Below are 23,633 nucleotides of genomic sequence, written 5' to 3'. Positions count from 1 at the left end.
TTGAAGAAAGAGCTCAGCAAGTCCTTTGCAATGAAGAATTTAGGTCCTGCGAAACAAATACTTGGCATGAAGATTACCTGTGACCTATGTTACATGGACTCAGGTATGAGTATCGGGTGCGGGTGCGGGTGCGGGTGCGGGTGTGGGTGTGGGTGTGGGTGTGGGTGTGGGCGTGGGTGTGTATCTAAGCATCAGACTTTCATAAATTTAAATCTTAGGATCTTAGGATACGTATCCAAAATTGGATATGGGTCAAGGGATGCGTCATGTACACATATATATTGCATATTATATAATATTCTCAGATGAAATGTTGTAAATTATATAGAAATATATACTTAAAATTGTATAGGATTCCAAAAAAAAATATGAAATTTCTATATCTAATTCATGTAAGAGGCTAAAAGTATTGTTTTACTACTAGCAAATGTGAGTTTGTTCTTCTCATATATTGTAACGAATTAAAGGATCCGAGCATCTAAATTGGGTACAAGTATCAGACACATATCCCACACCCTTACCCATGTCATATTCGGTGAACACGGGTATTGTGGGGGAAATAAAATAGTCCATGTAACACAGCCCGTGAAAGGAAGAATGGCAAGATTTGGCTATCATAGGAGAGCTACATTGAGAAAGTACTTGAAAGATTTCACATGGACAAGGCGAAACCAGTGAGTACTCTACTTGCAAATCACCTATGTTACACGAACTCGGGGTGTGGGTATCAGGTGCAAGTGCGGGTGCATATTCAAAACTAAAAATTGAGGATACGTGGATATGGATCCAAATGTGGATAGGGGTACGGGGATACGTTAAATAATTATTTTTAAAATATATTTATTATATAAAGATGAGTTAAATAGTTATTTTTTATTTTTTATTTTTTATTTTATGTATTATTTTTATTAATAATATTTTTAATTTAACTATATAATTTATTTTTTATTTTTAATTGACATATATATATTATAAATACAAAATTATAACAAACAAGGAATAACAAATTATGTTAAAATAAATAATAAATAATAAATAAAATGCTTTATTTTATAAATTTCTTTTAGATTTTTTATTATTATATATGATTTAATTAGATTTTTTTTAAACAAATAGATGATTTATTTTATTTATTATATGTTGAAAAGGGGAGAGAGAGAGAGAGAGAGAGAAGAGAAGAAGAGGAGAGACGACATCGAAGAAGACAGAAATGAAGATACAGAGGAGGAGATCAAAGAAGACAGAGAAAAGAAGATAGATCGACTGAGAGAGAGAACAGGAGATCAACAGGAAAAAGACGCAAGATGAAATCGAAGAAGACGAGATCGAAGAAGAAGACAAGTTCTCTCCTTCTCTACTCTTTCATTTCTTTTGTATTTAGGGCAAAACCTAGCCGTATCCATTTGTAAAGAGTCATATCCCGACAGTATCTCGCACCCGTACCTGTGTCGTGTTGTGTCATGTCGTGTCGACATGGGTACCTCCCAAATTTCAGAGAGTCCATGTAACGTAGCAAATCACCTTAAACTTAGTTCGAAGCAGTGTCCAGCAAGTGAGAAAGAAAAAGACGAAATGAAGAGAGTTCCCTATGCATCCGCCGTTGGTAGTTTGATGTATGTGATGGTGTGCACTAAGCCGGATATAGCTTATGTAGTTAGTGTTGTGAGCAGATTTCTTTCCAACCCTGGAAAAGATTATTGGGCTACAGTGAAATGGATTCTCAGGTATCTTAGAGACACTTTCAAGATGTGTTTATGTTTTGGAGATGAAAAATCTCTACTAGAAGGCTCCACAGATGTAGACATGGCTGGAGACATTGATTCTAGGAAGTCGGTACTTGATGACTTTTTTAGGGGAAGCTATTTCTTAGCAATCAAAGTTGCAAAAATGTATTGCTTTATCTACCACAAAGGCCGAGTACATTGCAATGACAGAGGGATACAAGGAGATTTTATGGATTAAAAGACTTCTACATGAATTGGGGTTAAAGCAAGAGAAGTATGTTTTCTTATGAAACAACCAAAGTGCTATCCACTTGAGTCTAACATTCTACTCAAGGTCGAAGCACATTGATGTTAAGTATCATTGGACACGCAAAGTATTGGATGAAAAATTGCTTCAACTTGAGACGGTTCACACCGATGAGAATGGTTCGGATATGATGACTGATCGCTGTCCAAAGAGAAGCATGATTTTTGTAGAAGCAAAGCGGGATTGGTTGTGTCCCCCACCTAAGTCAAGAGGGGGAGATTTGTTGGGTGGTTCCCTCCTAGTTGGGGGTGGTTCCCACACCAAGACTCTTAATGAGTCAACAAAGTTTATTTTTATTTTATTATTAGTTTGGAAGCTTCTCATGGAAGCTTGGTTTTGTACCTGCAAGTCAACAAAAGAGAGAGAGACGTTTTGTCCCTAATTGAATCAACACAGCAGTAGAAAAACAGAGAGAGAACCGAGAGAGCAAGAGGCCAAAAAGAGAGAAGAAAAGATAGGTTTTCTTCAAACTTTGAAGCCAAGATCGGAGAGGTTGTCATAGGCAGATGCAAGCTCTCCACCACATAGAAGTCTCCAACTTTACGGCCAGTCCCAATCTACTACTTAGACATTCAATCCTGCCCAGAATAGATAGAAAAAGAAAAGATAACATTAAAACCGAAGGCATCGATAGATAATAAACTGACAGATACTGAGGAACATAAAGGACAGATGGAATAGAGACAACAGACATAGCAGACGGTAAAACTGACCCAACAGACATATCAGACCCATTAGCAACATTAATAGTAATAAGGGAGGGGAGGAGAGTACAATTTTGAAGTAAAAAGAAATGGGGAGTCATATGAGGAGAGGCACCAGGGTCAAAAATCCAGACAGACGAACAGATACCTAAAAAAGACCCAAGCAAACCTGAATGAAAAGAGAAAACAATGGAGGCAGACAGGGATGGTTTGAAGGTAGATAGTATATGCTGAAACTAACTAATTTAAGCACTCAAGAAAACCAAGTCAGGATCAGGAGTCGGAGCAGATGTAATATAAGCAGCAGTAGGAGCCCAGAATTGGTTCTAAAACTGCTGAAAAGACGAGGCAGGCAAACGTTCCTTTTTGGGACAGTGGTACTTCCAATGGCCGCTCTGATGGCAGAAGGCACGCTCATCAACAGCCAGAGACATTGTAATAACCAGAATACTGAAGGGTTCAAAATGTAATAAGCCCTAAATAGAACAAAATAACCAAACCAGGGGTCGAAGGGTAATAAAAAAAATCTGAGGGGTTTAAGTGTAGTAAACCCAAAATAGACCGAAATAATGTATATCAGATAACCCTATGTATATTAGATGACCCGACGAACCAGTCGAACAAGAGACAGAGAGAGAGAGCAGGCCTCGCGAAAATAGAGATAGCGAGATCGTGAGAACCAGATGGAGACGACTAGGATTTTCGCGAATCAGATGGTCACGATCGATGGGCAATGACTCGAACTTAGATAGGCTGCAATCGATAGGTCACTAGTTCTAACTCATATAGGTCACGATGAACACAGATGGGTTGACAACCAAAGATACAGAGAGAGATGATCTAGGTTCTCGAAGCAGATAGGTTGCACAATCCTATCGAAGCAGAGGTTGGACTTGATGTTGACCAGAGAACTAGATCGAGTCTAGAGACAAAGTCAAACCAGAACCAACAATCAACCTCGTGAGCCAAAAGTTGAGTCCGACAAACCAGAGGAGATTGGTCAATTGCGAATCAAAGGAGTTCCGAACCAGGTTGAAGAACATACACGAATCAGACGACGACTCAAATAGAGGACCAGATGAACCAAACCCAATCTCGAACTAGATGGGTCACATGTATTCAGAAAGTTGAACCAAAGAACTCAACGAAGCAAAGAAGCTTAGACAATGGCTGCTAGGGTTTCGAACCTAACTTTGATACTATGTAAGATTTCTGAATATTTTTTGTATATTCAATTGTATGTCAAATATAAGAATACATTGGTTTATATATCAATCTATCCCTAGAACTGAAAAAAAAAAGGATACAAAATCCCTAATATATACAGAATATATAAACTACCATATATACATGAAACGTAATATTCTCGCAGGTCTCTATATCCTAGATCAGGTAAACAAGCTAGCATTTTATACCATCAAGTTTCCAACCACCAAGGAAGACCTGTGGCTATGGCTGCAGCGTCTTGGGCACCCATCGTTTCTATTACCTAAGCATTTATTTCCTTCTATTTTTACAAACAATAATGTCTTTGAGTTTCATTGTGAGTCTTGTCAACTTGGAAAACAACACAAAACTTCTTTTGCTCCAAGTTTTAATAAAAGTTTAGGACATTTTTCCTTAATTCACTCTGATGTTTGGGGTCCATCTCATGTTGTGCCTTTAAAAGGTCATAAATGGTTTGTTACTTTTATCGACGATTTTTCTCATACTACTTTGGTGTATCTTATGAAAGACAAAAGTGAGGTCTTTTCTGTGTTTTGTAATTTTCATAAAATGACATTTACTCAATTTGGGGCAGTTGTCAAAATATTGTGTTTTGATAATGGGGTTGAGTATATTGATTCAGGTCTAGCAAGCTATTTTTCACCTATGGCATTATTCATCAAACTTCTTGCACCAACACCCCTCAACAAAATGGGGTTGCGGAACGCAAGAATCATCATCTTCTTGATATAGCTCGTTGCATGTCTTTTTCTATGCATGTGCCTCGGTCTTACTGAGGGGACGCAGTTCTCACTGCTGCCTACCTCATCAACCATCTCCTAACCCAAGTGTCGCACAAAAAATCTCCCCTCCAGGTTTCTTAGGTTCTGAGTCTATGTTCTCTATTCCTCCAAAGTCTTTGGCTATGTCTGTTTTGTCCACAATCATGCTTCTTCTCGTGATAAATTTGATCCCCGCTCTCTGAAGTGTCTTTTTGGGTTGCTCTCCTACTCAAAAAAGTTATAAGTGTTACCATCCTTTATCTCGTGAATGGTTTGTATCTATAGATGTCACATTCTTTGAGTCGCAATCCTATTTCTTGTCACAGTCCTCCTCGGGGTCCCAATCCTCCCTTTAGGGGGAACCTTGGTGTGAAGGGATTCCTCCTTAGTGTGAAGGGATTCCTGGGTCTATATCAGTTTTTGGCTCATCACCAGTGGTTGAGAACACAAAAGGTGAACCGGCTACAAGTTGTGGAAATACATAATCTAATGAATTGAAGGAGGGAAAAGTCTATGTCAAAGACAAAGACAAACAGAAAGTTATTTGGGTACAAGAGACCACTTCTAATCATCCACTACTATCTTCTTCTTCTGAAGAGAGTCCAGGTAACTCTGAAACCCTTATTCCTCCTGAGTATACTGATCTTGATATTCCTATTGGCCAACGAAAGGGTGTGAGGTCTTGTACTAAACATCCCATTTCTACCTTTGTGTCCTACTCTAATTTGTCTCCTTCTTATAGAGCCTTTGTGTCCAAAATTTTTTTTGTTAGTATACCTAATCATTTTCAGGATGTTTTTGCTACCCTGAGTGGAAACATGCCATGATAGAAGAAATGAAAGCACTTCGTAAGAATAGTACTTGGGAATTAACTAAGTTACCTAAGGGCAAAAGACCTGTGGGATGCAAATGGGTGTATACTGTGAAATATAAAGCGGATGGTTCAATTGAGCATTACAAGGCTTGACTAGTGGCAAAGGGTTTTACTAAACTTACGGAGTAGACTATCAAGAGACCTTTGTACCAGTGGCTAAGATGAATTCGGTTAGAATATTTCTCTCTCTTGTAGCTAATCTGGATTGGTCATTTCATCAATTTGATGTTAAAAAATGCTTTCTTACATAGTGATCTAGAATTTAGGCGTATATGGACATCCCTCCTGGCTTCGAGGATCATCAGACAAAGGGGTAAAGTATGTAGGCTTCAAAAGTCATTATATAATCTCAAACAATCTCCAAGGGCTTGGTTTAAGAGATTCATTCAGGCTATGCTCTGATATGGCTTCAAATAGAGTCACGCTGATCACATTTAATTTGTGAAGCATTCCTCACATGGTAAGACTACAGCTCTCATTGTTTGTGGATGACATAGTGCTTATAGGAGATGATAGTGAGGAAATACCCCGGTTGAAGAAATATTTGGCAAGCGAGTTTGAAATAAAAGACTTGGGAAATCTGAAGTATTTCCTAGGTATTGAGGTTGCCCGGTCTAAGGATAGAATTTTCATCTGTCAGAGGAACTATGTTCTTAACCTATTGAAAGAAAAAGGGATGCTTGGGAGTAAAACTTGTGATACATCACCGGAGCCATATCAGAAACTTAGTTAGGGAGCTATTGTTGATAGGGGGGAGTTATCAAAGACTAGTGGGTAAGCTTATTTACTTATCCCATTGTTGTCTTGACATTGCCATGGCAGTTAGTGCGGTTAGTCAGTTCATTCATGCTCCTCATGAGACACACTTGGTTGCAGTAATGTGCATCCTTATATACTTAAAATCTTCTCCAGGAAAGGGTCTCTACTTTTCTAAACATGATCATCTTCAGGTGGAAGCTTATATAGATGTTGATTGGGCAAGATAAGTAATTGATACAAGGTCTACATCTGGTTATTGTACCTTTGTTGGAGGTAATTTGGTTACTTAGAGGAGCTCATTTATCATAGAATAGTGGATAAGCTCATAGCAGTTAGTGTGGGTAGCTAGTTCATGCATGCTCCTCATGAGACACACTTGGTTGCAGTAATACGCATCCTTAGATACTTAAAATCTTCTCCAGGAAAGGGTCTCTATTTTTCCAAACATGATCACCTTCAGGTAGAAAGCTTATACAAATGCTGATTAGGCAGGATCAGTAATTGATAAAAGGTCCACATTTGGTTATTGTACCTTTGTTGAGGTAATTTGGTTACGTGGAGGAGCAAGAAACATAATGGAATCAGAGGCCGAGTTATGGCACAAGGTGTATGTGAACTCTTGTGGATCAAGTTATTGCTAAGTGATCTAGGGATTAGTCATTCTGATTCCATGTGATTGTACTTTGACAATAAGGCTGCTATTAACATAACTCACAATCCAGTTCAGCATGACCAAACGAAATATGTGGAGATTGATAGCCACTTCGTTTAGGAAGTTGTGTTGGATTTTTGACCTTTTGGCATTTGGACTATTTTAGTCCAAGCTAAAAAGTTCGTTTATGTTGGTTTTTTTAACTTTTGTGAGAGAAAAAGTGAAATGATTATGGTTTGGATGTGACATTTTGTCTTATGAACTTTTTAGCCTATTTTGTCTTTTTGTGGCTAATTTAGCCAAAAAGCCAACCTAACCCAATTGCCAAACGACACCATATGTACTCCTTTTGTGAAGTCAAGTGAACAACTGGCAGACATTCTCACCAAGGGAATTGGAAGCAAACCATTCTATGATGTGCTTGGCAAGCTGGGCATGAGAGACATCTTCGCACCAACTTGAGGGGGAGTGTTAGAATAATATCTTTGGTTACTGTGTATTGATTATCCTATTAGTTGTTATTTCCTTATTCTATTATTTCTTTATTTGTGCCTCCAAGGCTTCCATTGTAAGCTACCTATTATCAATATAAAAGGGGATGATTGTCTAATCATTCCCTAAGTTTTTTCTCTCTCTCAAACAAACAATAAGTAGTTTTTGAATCTTTTAATTCTTGTTTTGTGCGACATAACCTTCAACAGAGAAGCCTAACTAGTTCAGATTCCTAGGAATGTGGTAACCAGCACACGAATACTCACAATTATTCAAACATAATGAAAAATTTTGCTACTTCTAAGCTTAGTGCTACAGGATGACAAATTTGAATCCCTTTGGGGGTGTCATAATAAATTGCAGTTGGAATGTTCAAGGGAACTCAATCTAACATACCTGCACCTTGCACTGAACCAGAGATTCTCCTCCACAGTCAAATTTCCATACACAATATCATCCTGTGGCACAAACCCAATGATTCTTCTGAATGAGTGGATTGATTGTGTTGTTCCATTTATAAGAATTAAACCAGTCATCTTGCATCCAGCTGTTTTTCCCGCCAAAGCAGAAAGGAATGAGGTTTTTCCAGCCCCAGATGGACCCATGACGGCAGTAATGCGGCCAGGCATTATTTTCCCAGTAACACACCTCAAAAGATGTTTGTTTTTCCCTTTCAAAGTAAGCGTAAGGTCTCTGAAGAAAACCTCAATTACGGGCCTTTTCCTTGTTTCAGAATTAGTCACCTTTGAAATTATTCCTGAGAAAGTAAGGTTCTTGTTTTGCTGCTGCTGAGCTTTTTCTTTCTCTAGTTGACCATATGCATATTTGAATATCTGGCTGTGTGTATGCATAGGTTTTTCTGGAATTTTCTTTTTTGTATTTTTATCTACAACCTCATAACTGTGAAATTCAGAACTATCAGGGTCATCTTCAACAGCATGCATCATATTCATGAGTTCACTGGGTTCTTTGTTCTTTCCTCTCGATGCAACAGAAGATTGCTCAGGTACAGTCGAAGTACTTGGAGTCATAGGCGAATATAGATCTTCATCTGTTTCAACTACAGTTTGATTCAAAATCTTGAATTGACCAGAAGATGGCACAGTTTTTTTAAGAGAAAACGTGCGAGAAAATTGACTTTGTAATTCCAATGCATGATTCTTAGCAGCATCTTTAGCAGACTTCCACCTCTTTCGTGCCTGTGCTTTCTCCCTTACACTTCTTACGGCTCTTTCCCTGGATTTGGCATTTCTCCTTTCACGAGTGGTCAGAACTTGGTCAGAACAGTTGTAAATAATAAGCAACAGAGTACTTACAGCAGCCTGCATTAAAAAGTGATGGGTGTTGATATCTATTAGCTAAGGAATGGTTTTTTTTTTTTCAATAAAAAATAAAAAAAGATATACACATTTAGAATTTATGAACAGAAGACAAAGAGATGCACCTTGGAAAGTTTCCGTACAACACAACTGAGATCAGGAAATGTTCTTTAATGTTTATGGGAGAAATTACTTAACAGGTAATATCGAATATAAACTAAATAGTAAATCCTAAAGATATCATCTGAAACAAGCACATACTAACAATAATGAATGACACTAATGATACTAACAGCAGCAGCAGCAGCAGCAACTACAACGATGAGTCAATGACAACATAGTGACAATGACCTACCTACTACTACTATTACTGCCATTTTTCAAACAAAATTATTACAAGCCAAAAAGTGTAGCTTATTATGTCTCTCACACAAATGGTTTGACATGTGTAGCCATAGACCCAGGCATAAGTGTACAAAACAACTTACTATAAGCATAATACCATATGCGCGAATATTCTGATTTGAAGTGTTGGGATTACATGAAGTCAACTTCAAGCACCCTGCAAGTTAATCATTAAGGGTCAGACAATATATGGAACCTGCAGGACAGGGGTTGTAAAACACCAAAAGTCCAGGATATAGGCAGTGTTTGAATGAACTTTGCAAATTCATTTGTTTTTTTCAAAAACCCCAGAGAGAGAGAGAGAGAGAGAGAGAGAGAGAGAGAGAGAGAGAGAGAGAGACTCAGAATTAGTCAATATATCATGCTGCTGTAATAACTTGCACTTCAAAAAGAAACTTACGTTTCTCAGATGTAGAACCCATCCTGCAGTAATGCCTGAAATTGCCAAAGAAAACTAATAGCATTAGAAATTAGAAAATAAAACTAAGGGCAACAAGGAGTAAGTTATATATCCTGACAAGTAAAAATTAAGATCTGGATACAGACCAAACTTTAAAATATCAACTGTCTTATCAAAGCATGGTATAAGTTATAAGAAGCAATAGAAGGTTGCAACTAGCAAAAAGACAACCAAATACTGTTAAGGGGTTGGGATAAAAATCAATACCCACTACCACACGGAATTTTTTTGATACTTGTCGGACAATATGATCCTGCTGAACAGAATACTTCACTACTACTACCAACATCTGCCCAAACATTAGCCCCACCACAAGTATGATTTGGCTGTCCTGGAGGTAGTTGGTAAACGTATCTGCAGAAACCAATGAAACAATATCTTGTAAATAACAAAGGCCACGGAAAACAAATATCAAGTCAGTTTAACAACTACAATGTTAACTTACGGTTCACATACACCAGTAGCTTTATTGAGTGTTGCAAGTGGGCAATAGGAACCTAAGGGGCAAGCTTCAGGAACAAGAAGACAAACAGCAAATAGAAAATTATTAGAGACATTATTAGTCAATAAACTTATATCAGCAACTCAAATTTCCAACAGGTGTGTGCTTGGCTTCTATGATCTATCTATTAATTATTCAGTCTCATCAACAGAGGAAAAAGAAAATCGCATTGATTGCTTATCCTGAAATTTTACAGCTTTTTGGGTCAACACATGCATGAATGTGTTTAGCTAAATGTTTGGCCAAATTTGATAAGAACTCCTAGATAAAGACCATGACAATATTGGGTGGCATATGAATTAGGAAGCCTAAATGCTGCCTTCCAACTCTCAAGACATGGTATCAAAAGTTACCATAGTAATTCAATTCAATTGACCAAGTGCACCCTCCTTTAGAGAAAATTATTAAATACTCCAGGAATACCATGTGGCATTGCGTATATTGTACACATGCCAAACGAAAATTGCAACAAACTAAGTGGGTCATCTTTTGTCTCTCAACTACCTGACAAAGGTGAATCACCATGTCCCATCTGTAAGATTTTCCACAACATGATTGGTTTGGAACACCACATAGGCATTGCCACATGGTGCTCTGGAACTACTAAATAATTACCCCTCCTTTAGATATAAAGTGAAAAGGTAACAATGATTTGATAGATAAGGTAGCATTCTTGCATGATATATAATTTGATGCAACTAAAACTCTCTATGATATTCCATATAAGGCGTAGCAAGAGAGAAGCAATGTAAGGATGCTAGATTGTCATAGGCAGGGAGATGTTAAAATAACAGATTAAATGAATTTAAGGTGAAGAATGAAGATAACACCTATTATAGGCCAAATTTGTTGTTGGAAACTCTGAGGGTTTGAGCAAGCTGAATGTGTGTTTCATGAAGGTGTCATTTTGTTCCAGCCTGGAACAGATATCTGGCGGATGCATGTTTTGAAGAACTAGTTCTAGAATGGAAAAGATATTCCCCAAATTGATATAGAATGCAATGTAGTTGCGTTTAACCAGAAAACAAAAAAGTTGATAATATTATTTGAGGCATGACATATGTCTCCGTTCTCATACAGTACAGTTGATCTTGATATCATGATATGGCAAAGAGGAAAGGAACCTACACTATGTTAGCCTTCATGGGACAACTACAAGAGTTGTATAACTGAGGTAGGGTTGGATTTAGCATAACTTTTGATGTATACAGATAAGAGGTAGACTTAATGGACCCTGTTAAAGGCCCGAGATGGCCCAGGCACAGGCTTTGAGGGGTCAGACCATTTCTTTGGAGCGAGGTCGGCCCAGTCAGATCTGTTGAGCTCGCGAGCACTCACACTCACCTAATCAAGAGGCTGACCTGGTTGGGAAACAATTCTGAGCAGTGCGTCTAGGAAAGCCGACCTGACCGGGATTATGTTATGCTTTCTGCGCTTAAAACAGCCCGGACACGTGGCACAAGCATAGGATGGTCCCCTCCACCTGCAACCGTCAACAACTAGTGGATAACATGTCTCATAGCTTAGGCATGCCTCATCATGGTAAGACACATGGCATTGCATTATTGCCCAAGTGGCTAACAAAATTATTCCCTCACATGAGAAGCCAACCGTGAGAGGTGAGTCCTATATATACACACTTAGTGCTATCATAAGGTACGTTATCTCTTACACACTCTTACTCTCCGATTATCTTCTTCCTCAAGCATATCTAACTTAACTGTCGGAGGGCCCTTGAGGAGGACACCCACCAATGGGTTCTCAAGGGTTTGTTTGCAGGTCTCTCAAGGAGGAAGCCCATCACTTGTTAATCAAAGTCCAGCCCGACCACCGATTCAGTCTAGTCCACAGGCCATTTGATTACTGATAGCATGCTTCTGGTGCACCCCTATTCAGATGGAGTTTGCATTTTATACCTTAAGTTGCAGCACTTGAATGTTATTTAGCTATCCTTTCCTGGACTAAGCAGCTTTTGGGTCAGCCTATCTTAAACCGACCTCATTGCCATTAGGATTTCATTTTCCCACTTGTTTAGTATCATAGAACTAGCTAAGGTTAGCATGTCTTATTCTGTAATTGCTCAACTGAACTATAAATTACGCAGGCAGACCATCAAAGGGACTAACCCGAAACCAACATGACCCACTTATTTAAACTGCAAGACAACCCCAACAACAACAACAACAATAAAAATTAAACAAACCATTACGTTGGTGTGAGAAAGGCCAATTTTGAACTCCGGCTTGTTTCACAAGTGCTTTGTAATCAGATTACCACCAGTTCATTCAGAAGAAATGTCAATATAAACTGCCTGATGTAAAGTGCTCCACGCAGGCTGGTGACATTGTGTAATATTCACAAACTCTAGTAAATACAACTAAACTGACACATATAAAGAGCTACGTTTCTTCAGAAGTGCAATCTACTAAGAGTAATCATGACTTGCATGAATGAATGCCATGCCAAGTAAACATGTGCATTGCACAAGTTCTCACAGAACTTGCAATGTGGAGATTGATATTCTTTTTTTCTGTACCAGTTTAGGGGTCGTTTGGGATGTTCTAAATAAGTGTACTTTTTGATTTTTTATAATAAAAAAAATGTGTAGAAAAGTAGAGCAAGTGATTAGAAAAGTAAAGAGAAGATGTTGATAGATGTTGCTTGATGTGACCCAAATAAGTGTATGTAAGTAAAAAAAGAGCACTTTTTTAGTTTACCCCAAACACCTACTTAATCTTAAATATTTTCACTGTCCCCTTTAATTCCCCCCCCCCCCCCCCCCCCTTTTCTTTCCATTGGCTGGAGAGGTGATTGTAATTTGTCTTAATGTTAAACCGGTGAATCCAGTATCAGTTGAGCTACAACTTGTTTCAGGTTGATCGCCCAATATGGTCACAATTCACCATCACATTACAAAACCCAGGCCAAACAAAAACAAAAATGAGAAAGCTTACATGCACTCACCAAAACAAGGGGTGGAAGGGGAAGAAGATAAGGGCAAAGTGTTGTTTGATTGTTTTTAAGGAGTATTTAAGTCAAAGTACCACAAAGCAACATGGCAAACTCTGAACGACAATGTAAAAAGAATTATTCAATCCATAGAACATAGATGTTCAATTCTAAGAAATAAGAAAAAGGTGGCACACCCCTTTATTTCCTGTATGAAATATTACCATCCACCTGATTACCATAGGATAGAAAAAACCTAATGGCGATGTATAATGACTTTTCATAGAAGCAGAAAAGAAAAGTGACAAACACATCACCCAAGTTAGTACTGAGATGAAAGCAAATAAAAGTCACTTCTAGTAATTAAAAAAAAAAAAAAAACAATTGGAGGATTTGCAAATACTCACGTATCATGCATGTAATACCATGAGGGCAGAAAAAACCCTCACAGCAAGGCTGACAGTTAAGATTTCTACTTGGTATTTCCTTTGAATTTTTTATGTCAACCACCTCATTTGGGTCAACGGTACATGCCCAACCTGGCTCACAACCAGAAACCCAAGAGGTTAGGTTACAATTCTTGTTAGGTTTTAGATAACTGGTACTTGATGATCCGCCTTTGAAGAAGTTACTGAAGTATAACTTTGCTTCTGCAGCTGTACACAGGCGTCGTGAAACATCTCCTGTTGAGCAAGTTACAGCCATAATTAGAATTGGGAGGATAAAACATGGTGTACTTTTGGAAGGTGTATTCAAGTAGAAAATACAATGAATTTCATATCTAAAGATCCTAGGAGGCTGATTAATTTAATTTTCAGTTTGATTTCTGCGGTGTTTATGTGGGGAAAATCCCAGAATCCATTTCTTTTTTCTATAAAATAAGGAACAAACAAAAGGTGGCACGATCTTTCCACAGCTAAAAGACTATTGTTGCTTTACAATTCTGGCCAAGAGGAACAATAATTTCATTGTTGATTGAGAGTCTAAACCTTTTGCTTCAAGCGGTTTTCCTTTTTTAAAGAAAAATCAGAAATACTTAATGAAACTAATCAAATAGTTGTATTAGGCACAGCTAACAACATATTCTTTTATTATTTCTTCAATTGCCAAACACTGAAAAAAAAAAAATACTACAAATTTTCTTTCTTTCATTTTTTTTTTTTTAATAGCAACCAAACGAGTCAAAAACGTTAAGAGCAGCTCATACCATTAGTTTTCTGAATGCAAGAACTGACGAAGCTCAAATCGGAAGAATAATTGAAAGCACGATCCCAATCAAGATTCCTGTAAGACAAGGTGAGCTTCAAAAACTCAAAATCCAAACTGAACTAAACATAGAAGCTAAGATACAATATTTTTCCTGCATTTTCTCGGAAACCAAACAGGGGATGGAAATCGAACTTACGGATCCTTGATGCAGAAGCTAGCATTGTTGACGAATTCGCTACTGAGGATTGAGCTGGTGAGATTCGAGAGGCGACCGTAGACAACCTCAGTGAATAAGGAAAGAACAGCAGGGTTGTTGAATTGAGTTGGATCGACTTGGCACTGCACTAACTGTAGCGAACTCAGAAGCACAAAAATGGCCAATAGGTCTCTCATATTCAAAAAAGAGATAAACACAAACACTAGTACTAGTACTGTATTTGAGAAATCTCAGCAGTTCGTTGATGTTACAACGAGTTCATTGAAGATGTCAGAGTTTTTACTTTTTGTTTCTGGTTTGAGAAGGTGGACATATGGCAGGTCAATCAGTGCGGAGGAGAGAGAAGATGAGAGGATTGGGACAGAGTTGATTGAGACCAAGTCTTAACGGCCTGGCCGGCGCTTGTTGTGGTGTCTGGTGTGGTTGGTGTGCGCAGCCACTTGGTTGGCCGGTCTGAACACAGCTTTAAAAAACCAGTATACTCTGGTGGACTGGTTCGGGTCCGTGGGCCGACGGCATATTCTTATTAGTACTACTCAGTACAACGAATTATTTATTGTGGTTTCTAAAAATTATAAATATATTATTATCATAATTTTTTGTTTAATAAAAAAAATAAAATTGTTAACTATTGTTTTAAATAATAAGAAGGATATTTTTTTGATAAATTCTCTTTTTAAATGTTTTATTTTATTTAATTTATATTATTTTTAAGTATTTCATTAAATTCTGTTTAATGTAATATGACTAAATCATCGTTTTTAATTTTTTCATGTTTCTATTTTGAAACTAATATATAACAATAATTACTTATTTTATGGACAAAATATCTCTATTATTCTAAAGAGAAAATATTTTCCTTATTCCATGGAAAAAATCTCTCCATTATTCTAAGTAGAAAATATCTCCCACATTCCATAGAGCAAATCTCAAATTATGAACTTTAAACATTTTTATAATCTGAAATTTTCAAAAATAAAGCAACAAAAAATCTAAATGAAAATCAACATCCAATGTGAATATTCACAGTAAACAACAAACATACAACTAACTCTTAAAAAAATAAAACACATTACTAAAGTAATGTAAATGTTCACAATAAACAACAAACATGCAACTATAGATACTCTATTTTTGACTGTCCGTAAGACTTGGGCATTTTATTCTGAGTACTCGATGATGAAGGTTACATTGTGTAAGTTGGATTCGGTCAGACGTAATACCGAATTCATCGCTTCTAGAGTCATCACATACTAATCCGTGATGTTTGATGACTCTTGAAGTTTGTCTACCTCCCTTCTTAAATTAACTTCATGATAGGAAGGAGGTATGATTTGTCTTTCATTGCATTCATTAATTTTTTTGTCCTGTCGTGTCTAAAACCATCACGCAATCAAATTGCAACCATTGATGGTTTGAGAACCAAACCCGCTCCTCTCTTGAGTACCTCTATGATAGAGAAAAGCAGAAAGGACAACACATGGCTTAGGAATACTCTGTCTGCACTATTTTCACCTCAGAGCACAAAAACAGTTTTCTGCAAGAAAATAGGGCACAACCAAATTTGTTTGGGCCCGACCGGGCCTCATTGTGGGTCGGCTAGGCTCCAATGTATTATGGTAAACAAAACACTTTTGGTTAAAACAGAGAGCAGTGGCTAAGGGTAGAATAGAACAGTTTCCCAAGAAACAGAAAGAGCAGTTTCTGAGGGCCACCTTCGTCGGGGCATGTGGGATCTTTGCTCATTCTTTACATATATTATTGTAATATCATGGTTGTAATAAATTAGATAGGCAGTTATTTATTATTCATTCAGATTTGTAATAAGTAGTTGATGTGGACACTTAGGCATTTGAATACTCCCGTGCAAGGGCAAATATATAATAATTTATATATGTCTTCCAACTCTCATTTCTTTCTCCCTTTTATTTACCCGGTTACTATGGTTGTATGGAATCATATTTTCCTTAGCATTTTCCATGACTCACATCCATTCGTTTTGCATACATAAGGGTTTGGCTCCTCATACTAATCAATGTCAATTTCACATTCCTTACTTGAATACATGTTTTATCGTATATCTTGAATTGACTCGTATGCCATACTAGTAGTTGAGCCTATTAATTGCATATTGTATGTGTTGCATTAGTCATTTTGCATTGTTAGGATTATGTATTTTTTTTTCTAATTATTTCATTTCTTATGGCTTGCCTCGGAGTACTAGGTGAGCATTTCTTACTTTAGCATATTACATATATGTTCGTGTTGTCATAGCAAGCATATTACTATAAGGCTAAGTGCTTAGTTGAAATACCTATTTGAATGCCAGTGGATGAAGGCTTTTCCGCTTAAGTTGGGATGATTTGATTAATGCACATATGAGATCACTTTCTCAAGCAGTATATATTCAAACACATTTCAAAACAAACATGAAATCAAAACATTCTAAATTGGGCGAGATAGTCTATACTTGTGTGCATCACATAGTAAAGATAGCATAATAATCAGAACAAGAGCATATAATGTACATAAGAATCATATCATGATTAGTAGAGGCCGATCTTTAATCAGGTGAGTGGGGTGCTCAATTTGTGACCTTCCTTTCTCATACCTAAGTTCCTGAGCCAAGACACTTTGGTGATGACGGACACGTGGCCTTCGGCACGAGCCACAGATTTTCTAAATTTTTCAAAAATATTTAGATAGCAACTCTGAAATCTAGCGATGCAGTTTATTTTTGGCATTTTTTATTCAAAATTGATTTTTTTAAATATTTGTCAGATTTGAACTCATTTGTGTTTATTTATTTCACATTGCACTTGTGAATTTAAATTCAGAACCACGGGAGTCCGAACTGTAGGGTTATCGTATTTGAGGAGACTAAACCCTTCCGAGGAGCACGAAAAGCAAGCTATAACAACTGACCTTCGAAAAAATAAAATACATGCCAAAATATAATGTGAATGTTCACAATTTATAATTAACATATAACTAGCCTTAAAAAAAAACAAATCATATCAATGTAAACATTTACACTGCAACGTAAAAATATAAAACAAAATTGAAAAAAGTGAAAATCAACTATTTTAATTGTCCAATGATAACAAAAATGATTGTTCAGCTAACAAGCATAGTAACAAAAACAACAAACAAACAATTAACTTTCGAAAAAGTAAAACTTAAACCAAAATACATTGTGAATGTTCATAATTTACAATTAATATATAACTAGTTTTTAAAAAATAAAAATAAAATCATACCAATATGAACACTGCAGCGTGAAAATATACAATAAAATTTAAAAAGTAAAAATCGACTATTTTGATTGTTCAATGGTAACAAAAATGATTGTTCAACTAACAAGCATAGTAAAAAAACAACAAAATACAACCAACTTTCGAAAAAAAAAAAACTCATACTAAAATACAATGTACATGTTCACAATTTACAATTAACATATAACTAACCTTAGAAAAACTCAGCGTTCTAACCATAATTCTACCCCTTCACGTGAACTCTCTGTTTGGATATAACTTTCAAAAATTAATTTCACACTCAATTTTGAAAACATATCTACTCAGTCATCCTTCGGATATCCATCCGAACGTTCGGCCGGTTGACCAGAACAGTGGTTTTTTTTTTTGGCACCTATTATTTTTATATTTTAAATAAAAAATATTTTCAGATTTTTTTAAATTTTTTTTTATGAGCTTTGAATAAATTTTTGAGTTATGTATTTGGTTATGAGTTGTAAGTTTTTTAATCAAATATTCTATGTCACATCAAAAATTTCAAACTCAATTCAAAACTCTTTTCAAAACTCATAACTAAATAAATTTTCCATACTTAAATCATAATTTCAAAACTCACAAACTCAAAATACAATTCTATTCTCAAATCATAATTCTAAAAGTCAGCCAAACACTACCTAAATTCATATACCAATGTGAACATTTACACTGCAACATGAAACAAAATTGAAAGGAAAAAAATGACTATTTCAAAATTGAAAGGAAAAAAATGACTATTTCAAATAACAAATAACTAATAATATGTGAATATTCACATTTTACAAAATATATCATTATGTCTATATCTATATTCCAATACTTATTTATCAAACTTTCAAATAATGTGGAATGTGAACATTCACATTGATTGACAAAAAAAATAAAAACAATGGCAACAATAGAATTAGAAAAAAAAAAAAAAAAAAACTCAATCACTCTAAAAATAAAAATAAAAATCACCCACTTCCACATCTTCATCATCATTTTTTTCATTATCATTATCATTAACAATCTATGCAATTTCACCATTCCACCAATTCAAATCAAACCAAACCCACCTTTGAAGAATGTGTTTGTAACAAATTGACTGGACATAAATAGAGTTTCGACTTACAATAATAGAGAAACATAGAGTTTCGAACACAGAGCAACAATGAACGTACACAAAACTTCAAACACAAAGTGGCAATGGAGGAACATAAAGTTTCACTGCAACAATTGAGGAACATAATATTATTTTACCACCATGTGTAAACTAGAGTTTTTAAACCCTACCAAATAGAGAGTTTCGAAATCCTAGCACAATGAAACAATATCACAAATGCGAATGAAACTGATCAAAAAGTAAAACGTGAATAATGGTAACTACCAAAATAGAAATAACAACAAAAATAAAATGTGTATATCTTTTTTCTATGTAATACATATCACCAATAGGCATAAGGGTATAATAGTCTAACAAATAATATAAATCGGGAAAAAAGGATCTCATGGAATAAAAGCATAAATATATGGGACTAAGTAGGTTATAATTTTCCTTAATGGACTTATTGGATTAGAATACCTCTAAATAGGATTTATCAATAAAAATTCATAAAAAGGGTATTTAAATTATTAATTGAAATATATTTTTACATCATTAATAATTATTAATTGACTTAATAATTTATTAATAAAATGAATCGTTTGTTATGCGATTAAAAATTTGAAGGGGCATGATGTCATTCTAGAATCACATGGAATAATTCATATTTTAAATAAATTTCAAAAGGTATATTTATGATTTGAGTGCTGCTATTAGCACCTACCAAAATTCTTTGGACCCCAACCCTAAACCCTAAATTTTAATAATATTTTTTTGGACACCCCACTTATTACCAAATCTACCTATATTCATAATATTTTTCACAATGAAATGCATACCCACCTAATTTTTCATCCCTCTCCTTCCCTGACTCACTCAATCTTCAGAGTTTAGAGCTTTGGTCCAGTACAGTTCCTCCGACCTCCCCATTGCGTAAGGATGGTAATTCACTCTCAAACCCTTCTTCACTACTGTCTCATCTGGCAACACGTTGTTCTTTAAAGCTTGCTTTCCGTCAATGGGGATGGGTGGGTAGAGTCTCATGGTCTCGCTCAGTGACGCGTGTGTGTAAACCATGTCTTTCACTTCTTCGTAGATCGGAGCTTCGGATTTCTCATTGATTTCTTTGAGAATCTCAGTTTCTACATCTGGGTTTTTGGAGACAAGCCAGAAGAACCAGATTAAAGCTTTCATCTAAATGCCCTAAATTCAATAATCTCGATAGGAGATCAACAGATTCGAGTGATGATTTTGAATTTGTTCACCACTGTGTAGCCGAAAAAATGTATTTTGTTCAGAACTGTTTTGTCAAACAATAATGATCCTGTCAGCACTGTATGTCCGAACAAAATTTGTTCATCACTATGTAACTTGAATCCATTCCAATTCACAACTTAAAATAACATGAATTAAATCCATTCAAAATACATAACTTAAATCCATTCCAATTTACTCTTTTCCATTCTAAGTTAGTTTAACAAATAAAATTACATAACTGACTATCTGCATTAATGTTCGGAACCTATGTATTGAACGAAAAGATTATGTTCAGTACTGTATTACCGAACATAATTCTAACAGTCAGTAAACCAGTACCGAACAGCTCGAACGAAACAAGAACGATCGAAAACGACCGAGAATGTTAATACAAGACAGATAAACTTATTAATGGAACATCGGTCTCACTAGAATTGTTGTCATCGTCCTCCATTGCTCTACACAGTAAAATAAGTGATGAAGTATACATTATACTTGAAGCAAAACTTTCAAGTTCAATAGCGTTGATGATGATGATGAAGATGACACATTCAGGATTTAAGATGATTATGAAAAATAATAGATTTAGGATTTATGTTAGTTGGTTATGAAAAGTAATAGGTTTAGGGTTTATAAACATGGAATACATATAGTTGGAGTTGGAGGTAGGGGTAGGGGTGGGGATGGGGGTGGGTGTCCAATATTATAGAGTATTAGTTGTTATTGATAAGTGGGTGTTCCATTTAATAATGTGTTTTAATGTAATTTTACTTTAGGGTATAATTGTAATAAAAAAAATTACAAAATGGGGGGTCCAAAGAATTTTGACAGGTGCTAATAGCAGCACTCTTATGATTTATCATTTTTTTTTTAAAAGTCAAACAAGTATAATTAAAAATAAATAAATTTGCCATTATTATCAAGGATAAGTAAGTCCTATTTACTGGACTTATTTACTCATTAATTATGATTTTTTTTTATTTATTTTTCCCTTGTTTCGATATGAGAAATTTTGAAATGAAGAATTATTTTGTGTTTGTAGAATGATTATTTAGTACTAGTAATAATATTGAAAAATTTAACAAAGTGGCAAATCATTAGGATATTTTAAATTTTGTTTGAGAATTTTGATTTATTTTTTGTTTGTTTGTTTTAGTTTGTATTAAAATATGATACGTGAGAAGTATAAATAGCTTAATTGTATACTTTTAAAAATATTTTTGCAATGATAAATTTATCATTAAAAGTTGAAGTAGGATTTTTTATAAATAAGTTTGATTCACATAATTGACTCGGAACTAAAACTTATATCAATCTAATATTTATAAATATCAATTTGATTTTTTTTATTTATTTTTTTGGTTATAAATGATGTTCAATTGAGAACCTAAAAAATCAACAAATCAAATTATTGAAATAAGGCTCATGGTGAGTCTATAGACTTCAATTCGACCCTCTAGCTTAGGACCGGATAGAAGTTTGCCTTCTAAAAAGGAGGTGGCTTCTCTCCAGTTGAAGTTTTCAATTGAATGATGCTATTGGGACATTGTGGGCCCATCACGGGATTCATCTCCATGATTTAAATCATTCATCTTGTAATATCTTTTAAGAACATCATTGACGCAAAAAATTATGTTCATCGGATAATTACAACTATATGATCCAGTCACATCAATTTTAAAGATCTAGTCTAAAAATTATATTTTTTGTTTATTTATTTTTAAGATAAATCTTATTTGATTATGTAGCTGTGATCATCTGATCAACGTGATTTTTTGCATAAATAATATTCTCAAAAAATATTATAAGATGAACAGATTGAATTATCAAAATGAGTCCCGCAATAGGCTTACAATGACCCGACAATACCATCCAGTTGAAAATTTCAACCGGAGAAGAGCCTCCTCCTTTTAAAGAAACAATTAGAATAAGTCACACTTTTTAATTCTTAGCTCATTTTTCACTTTAATCTCTAAAAAGGTACTTTTATTTTGATCCTGAAACTTTTGTTTCTTTCTCACTTTGGTCTAATTATTAACTCCTTACCCTAATAATGTTTTCCTAAACCGTTTTTATTAAAATTAAATTGGGACAAGTATAGTAAAGTCAAATAATTTTGTCATCTCTAATCCTAACTTAAATAGCTAAAAAATACCTCTAAGCAAAAGCCATCCCGTGCTAGGGTGTTGCTGCTTTACGCTCTTGCGTCATTATTTTATTTTTTTAAATATAATCTACGGTTGACTAGAATTTGCCTAGATGCATTATGCTTTAAAAACAAAATAAAAAAATAATTTTGCCTAAATGATGTGGTGATGATGTGAAAATTAATTTAAAATTTTTCTTCTTAGGATACTAAACCTAGTTGTTGCTAATAATATACGATTTCTGAAGATATTTTATCAATAAATTCTATATTTTTAATAACACCAGTATTTAGTAGATTTTGTAAAAAATTATGACGTTGTTGGCAATTTGTGATTAGTACTAGTACTTAATTATGATCTAGTAGCAAATCTTGGATATAGAAATGGTGATAAAAACTCATAAAAAGAAAAAAAAATTATTCATTGTATTTGGTTTCAATTTTCTGAATTTAATTTTTTAAAAATTAAGTTTTTTGTTTTTTTTTTTGTATTTTTTTATTTTTAGTGAATATTTTTAAAATTTTAAGTAATTTTTATACTTTTTTAGATGCATCTTATTTACATGTATCTAAAAAGTGAAATATTTGTAAAAAAATATTTTAAAAAATCAACAAATACACAACAATACAAAAAATATACTGAATTTTTGTCTTTTTAGTATTTAGTGAATTTTTTAAAGTTTTTTTTCACAAATATTATACTTTTTAAGTGTATTTATATTTGGTGTATCCAAAAATTTTAAAAATTGTTTAAAATATTAAAAAAAATCAATAAAGCCAAAAAACGCAAAAAACAAAAAACTCCAATTTTTTGAAAAATGAAACTTGAGTTTGGAAACCAAACAAGCTCATTACTTTTTATAATTTTAAGATGTTTTGATTTTAGGCCCACTATGCTTCTAAAATAATAACACTATCTAAAGATTTTGACAGTTACCTAAACGTAGTCAGCATAGGGCTCTGGCATTGGTAAGTTTGTAGTTTACAGAAGTTGCTAACCTTAATCTTACCTTCCTTAGATCAGGCTCAACATAGATCTGTTTCGTTTCCTATCACAGACTGTAACTTTAAAAACTCTTCTTTTGTTATGTAGGAGACCTAATATCAATAACTTGACTTACAATAGTAATACAATCTTTTCCTGGAAATGAAAAACTTTATTTATTTTTATTTATTAAACAAAAATTTACAAAGAAAGAGGTGCCTGTAGACCATAGTTCTAAATATCGGCCGGTACGTACTGTACCGGTCGGTTCGTATCGAAAAATTGGGGTGTCGATTCGGATATGGACCGG

General features: G+C 34.9%; 1 protein-coding gene across 2 annotated transcripts in view; it reads right to left on the bottom strand.

Annotated features, from left to right (window-relative positions):
- Window positions 1-15,086, bottom strand: part of LOC114266370 (ABC transporter G family member 28-like) — a 30,806-nt gene extending 15,720 nt beyond the window's left edge. The window contains exons 1-9 of one of the 2 annotated variants that reach the window (XM_082882812.1): window positions 14,845-15,086; window positions 14,541-14,692; window positions 14,343-14,419; window positions 13,543-13,818; window positions 10,130-10,193; window positions 9,892-10,038; window positions 9,625-9,659; window positions 9,308-9,381; window positions 7,897-8,822 (exon numbers count right to left, since the gene is read on the bottom strand). In XM_082882812.1, coding sequence (XP_082738938.1) covers window positions 7,897-8,822; window positions 9,308-9,381; window positions 9,625-9,659; window positions 9,892-10,038; window positions 10,130-10,193; window positions 13,543-13,818; window positions 14,343-14,419; window positions 14,541-14,692; window positions 14,845-14,874 — 1,781 coding nt within the window. In that variant the 5' untranslated portion in view covers window positions 14,875-15,086. Of the gene's footprint in view, window positions 1-7,896; window positions 8,823-9,307; window positions 9,382-9,624; window positions 9,660-9,891; window positions 10,039-10,129; window positions 10,194-13,542; window positions 13,819-14,342; window positions 14,420-14,540 lie in introns of both variants that reach the window. The other variant, XM_028207255.2, reaches the window with a different exon arrangement.
- Window positions 15,087-23,633: the final 8,547 nt, after the last annotated feature.

This window comes from Camellia sinensis, chromosome 8 (assembly GCF_055761805.1).
Source record: "Camellia sinensis isolate YWXY chromosome 8, ASM5576180v1, whole genome shotgun sequence".
Lineage (NCBI taxonomy): Eukaryota > Viridiplantae > Streptophyta > Magnoliopsida > Ericales > Theaceae > Camellia > Camellia sinensis.
This window is presented reverse-complemented; position numbering and strand designations above follow the sequence as displayed.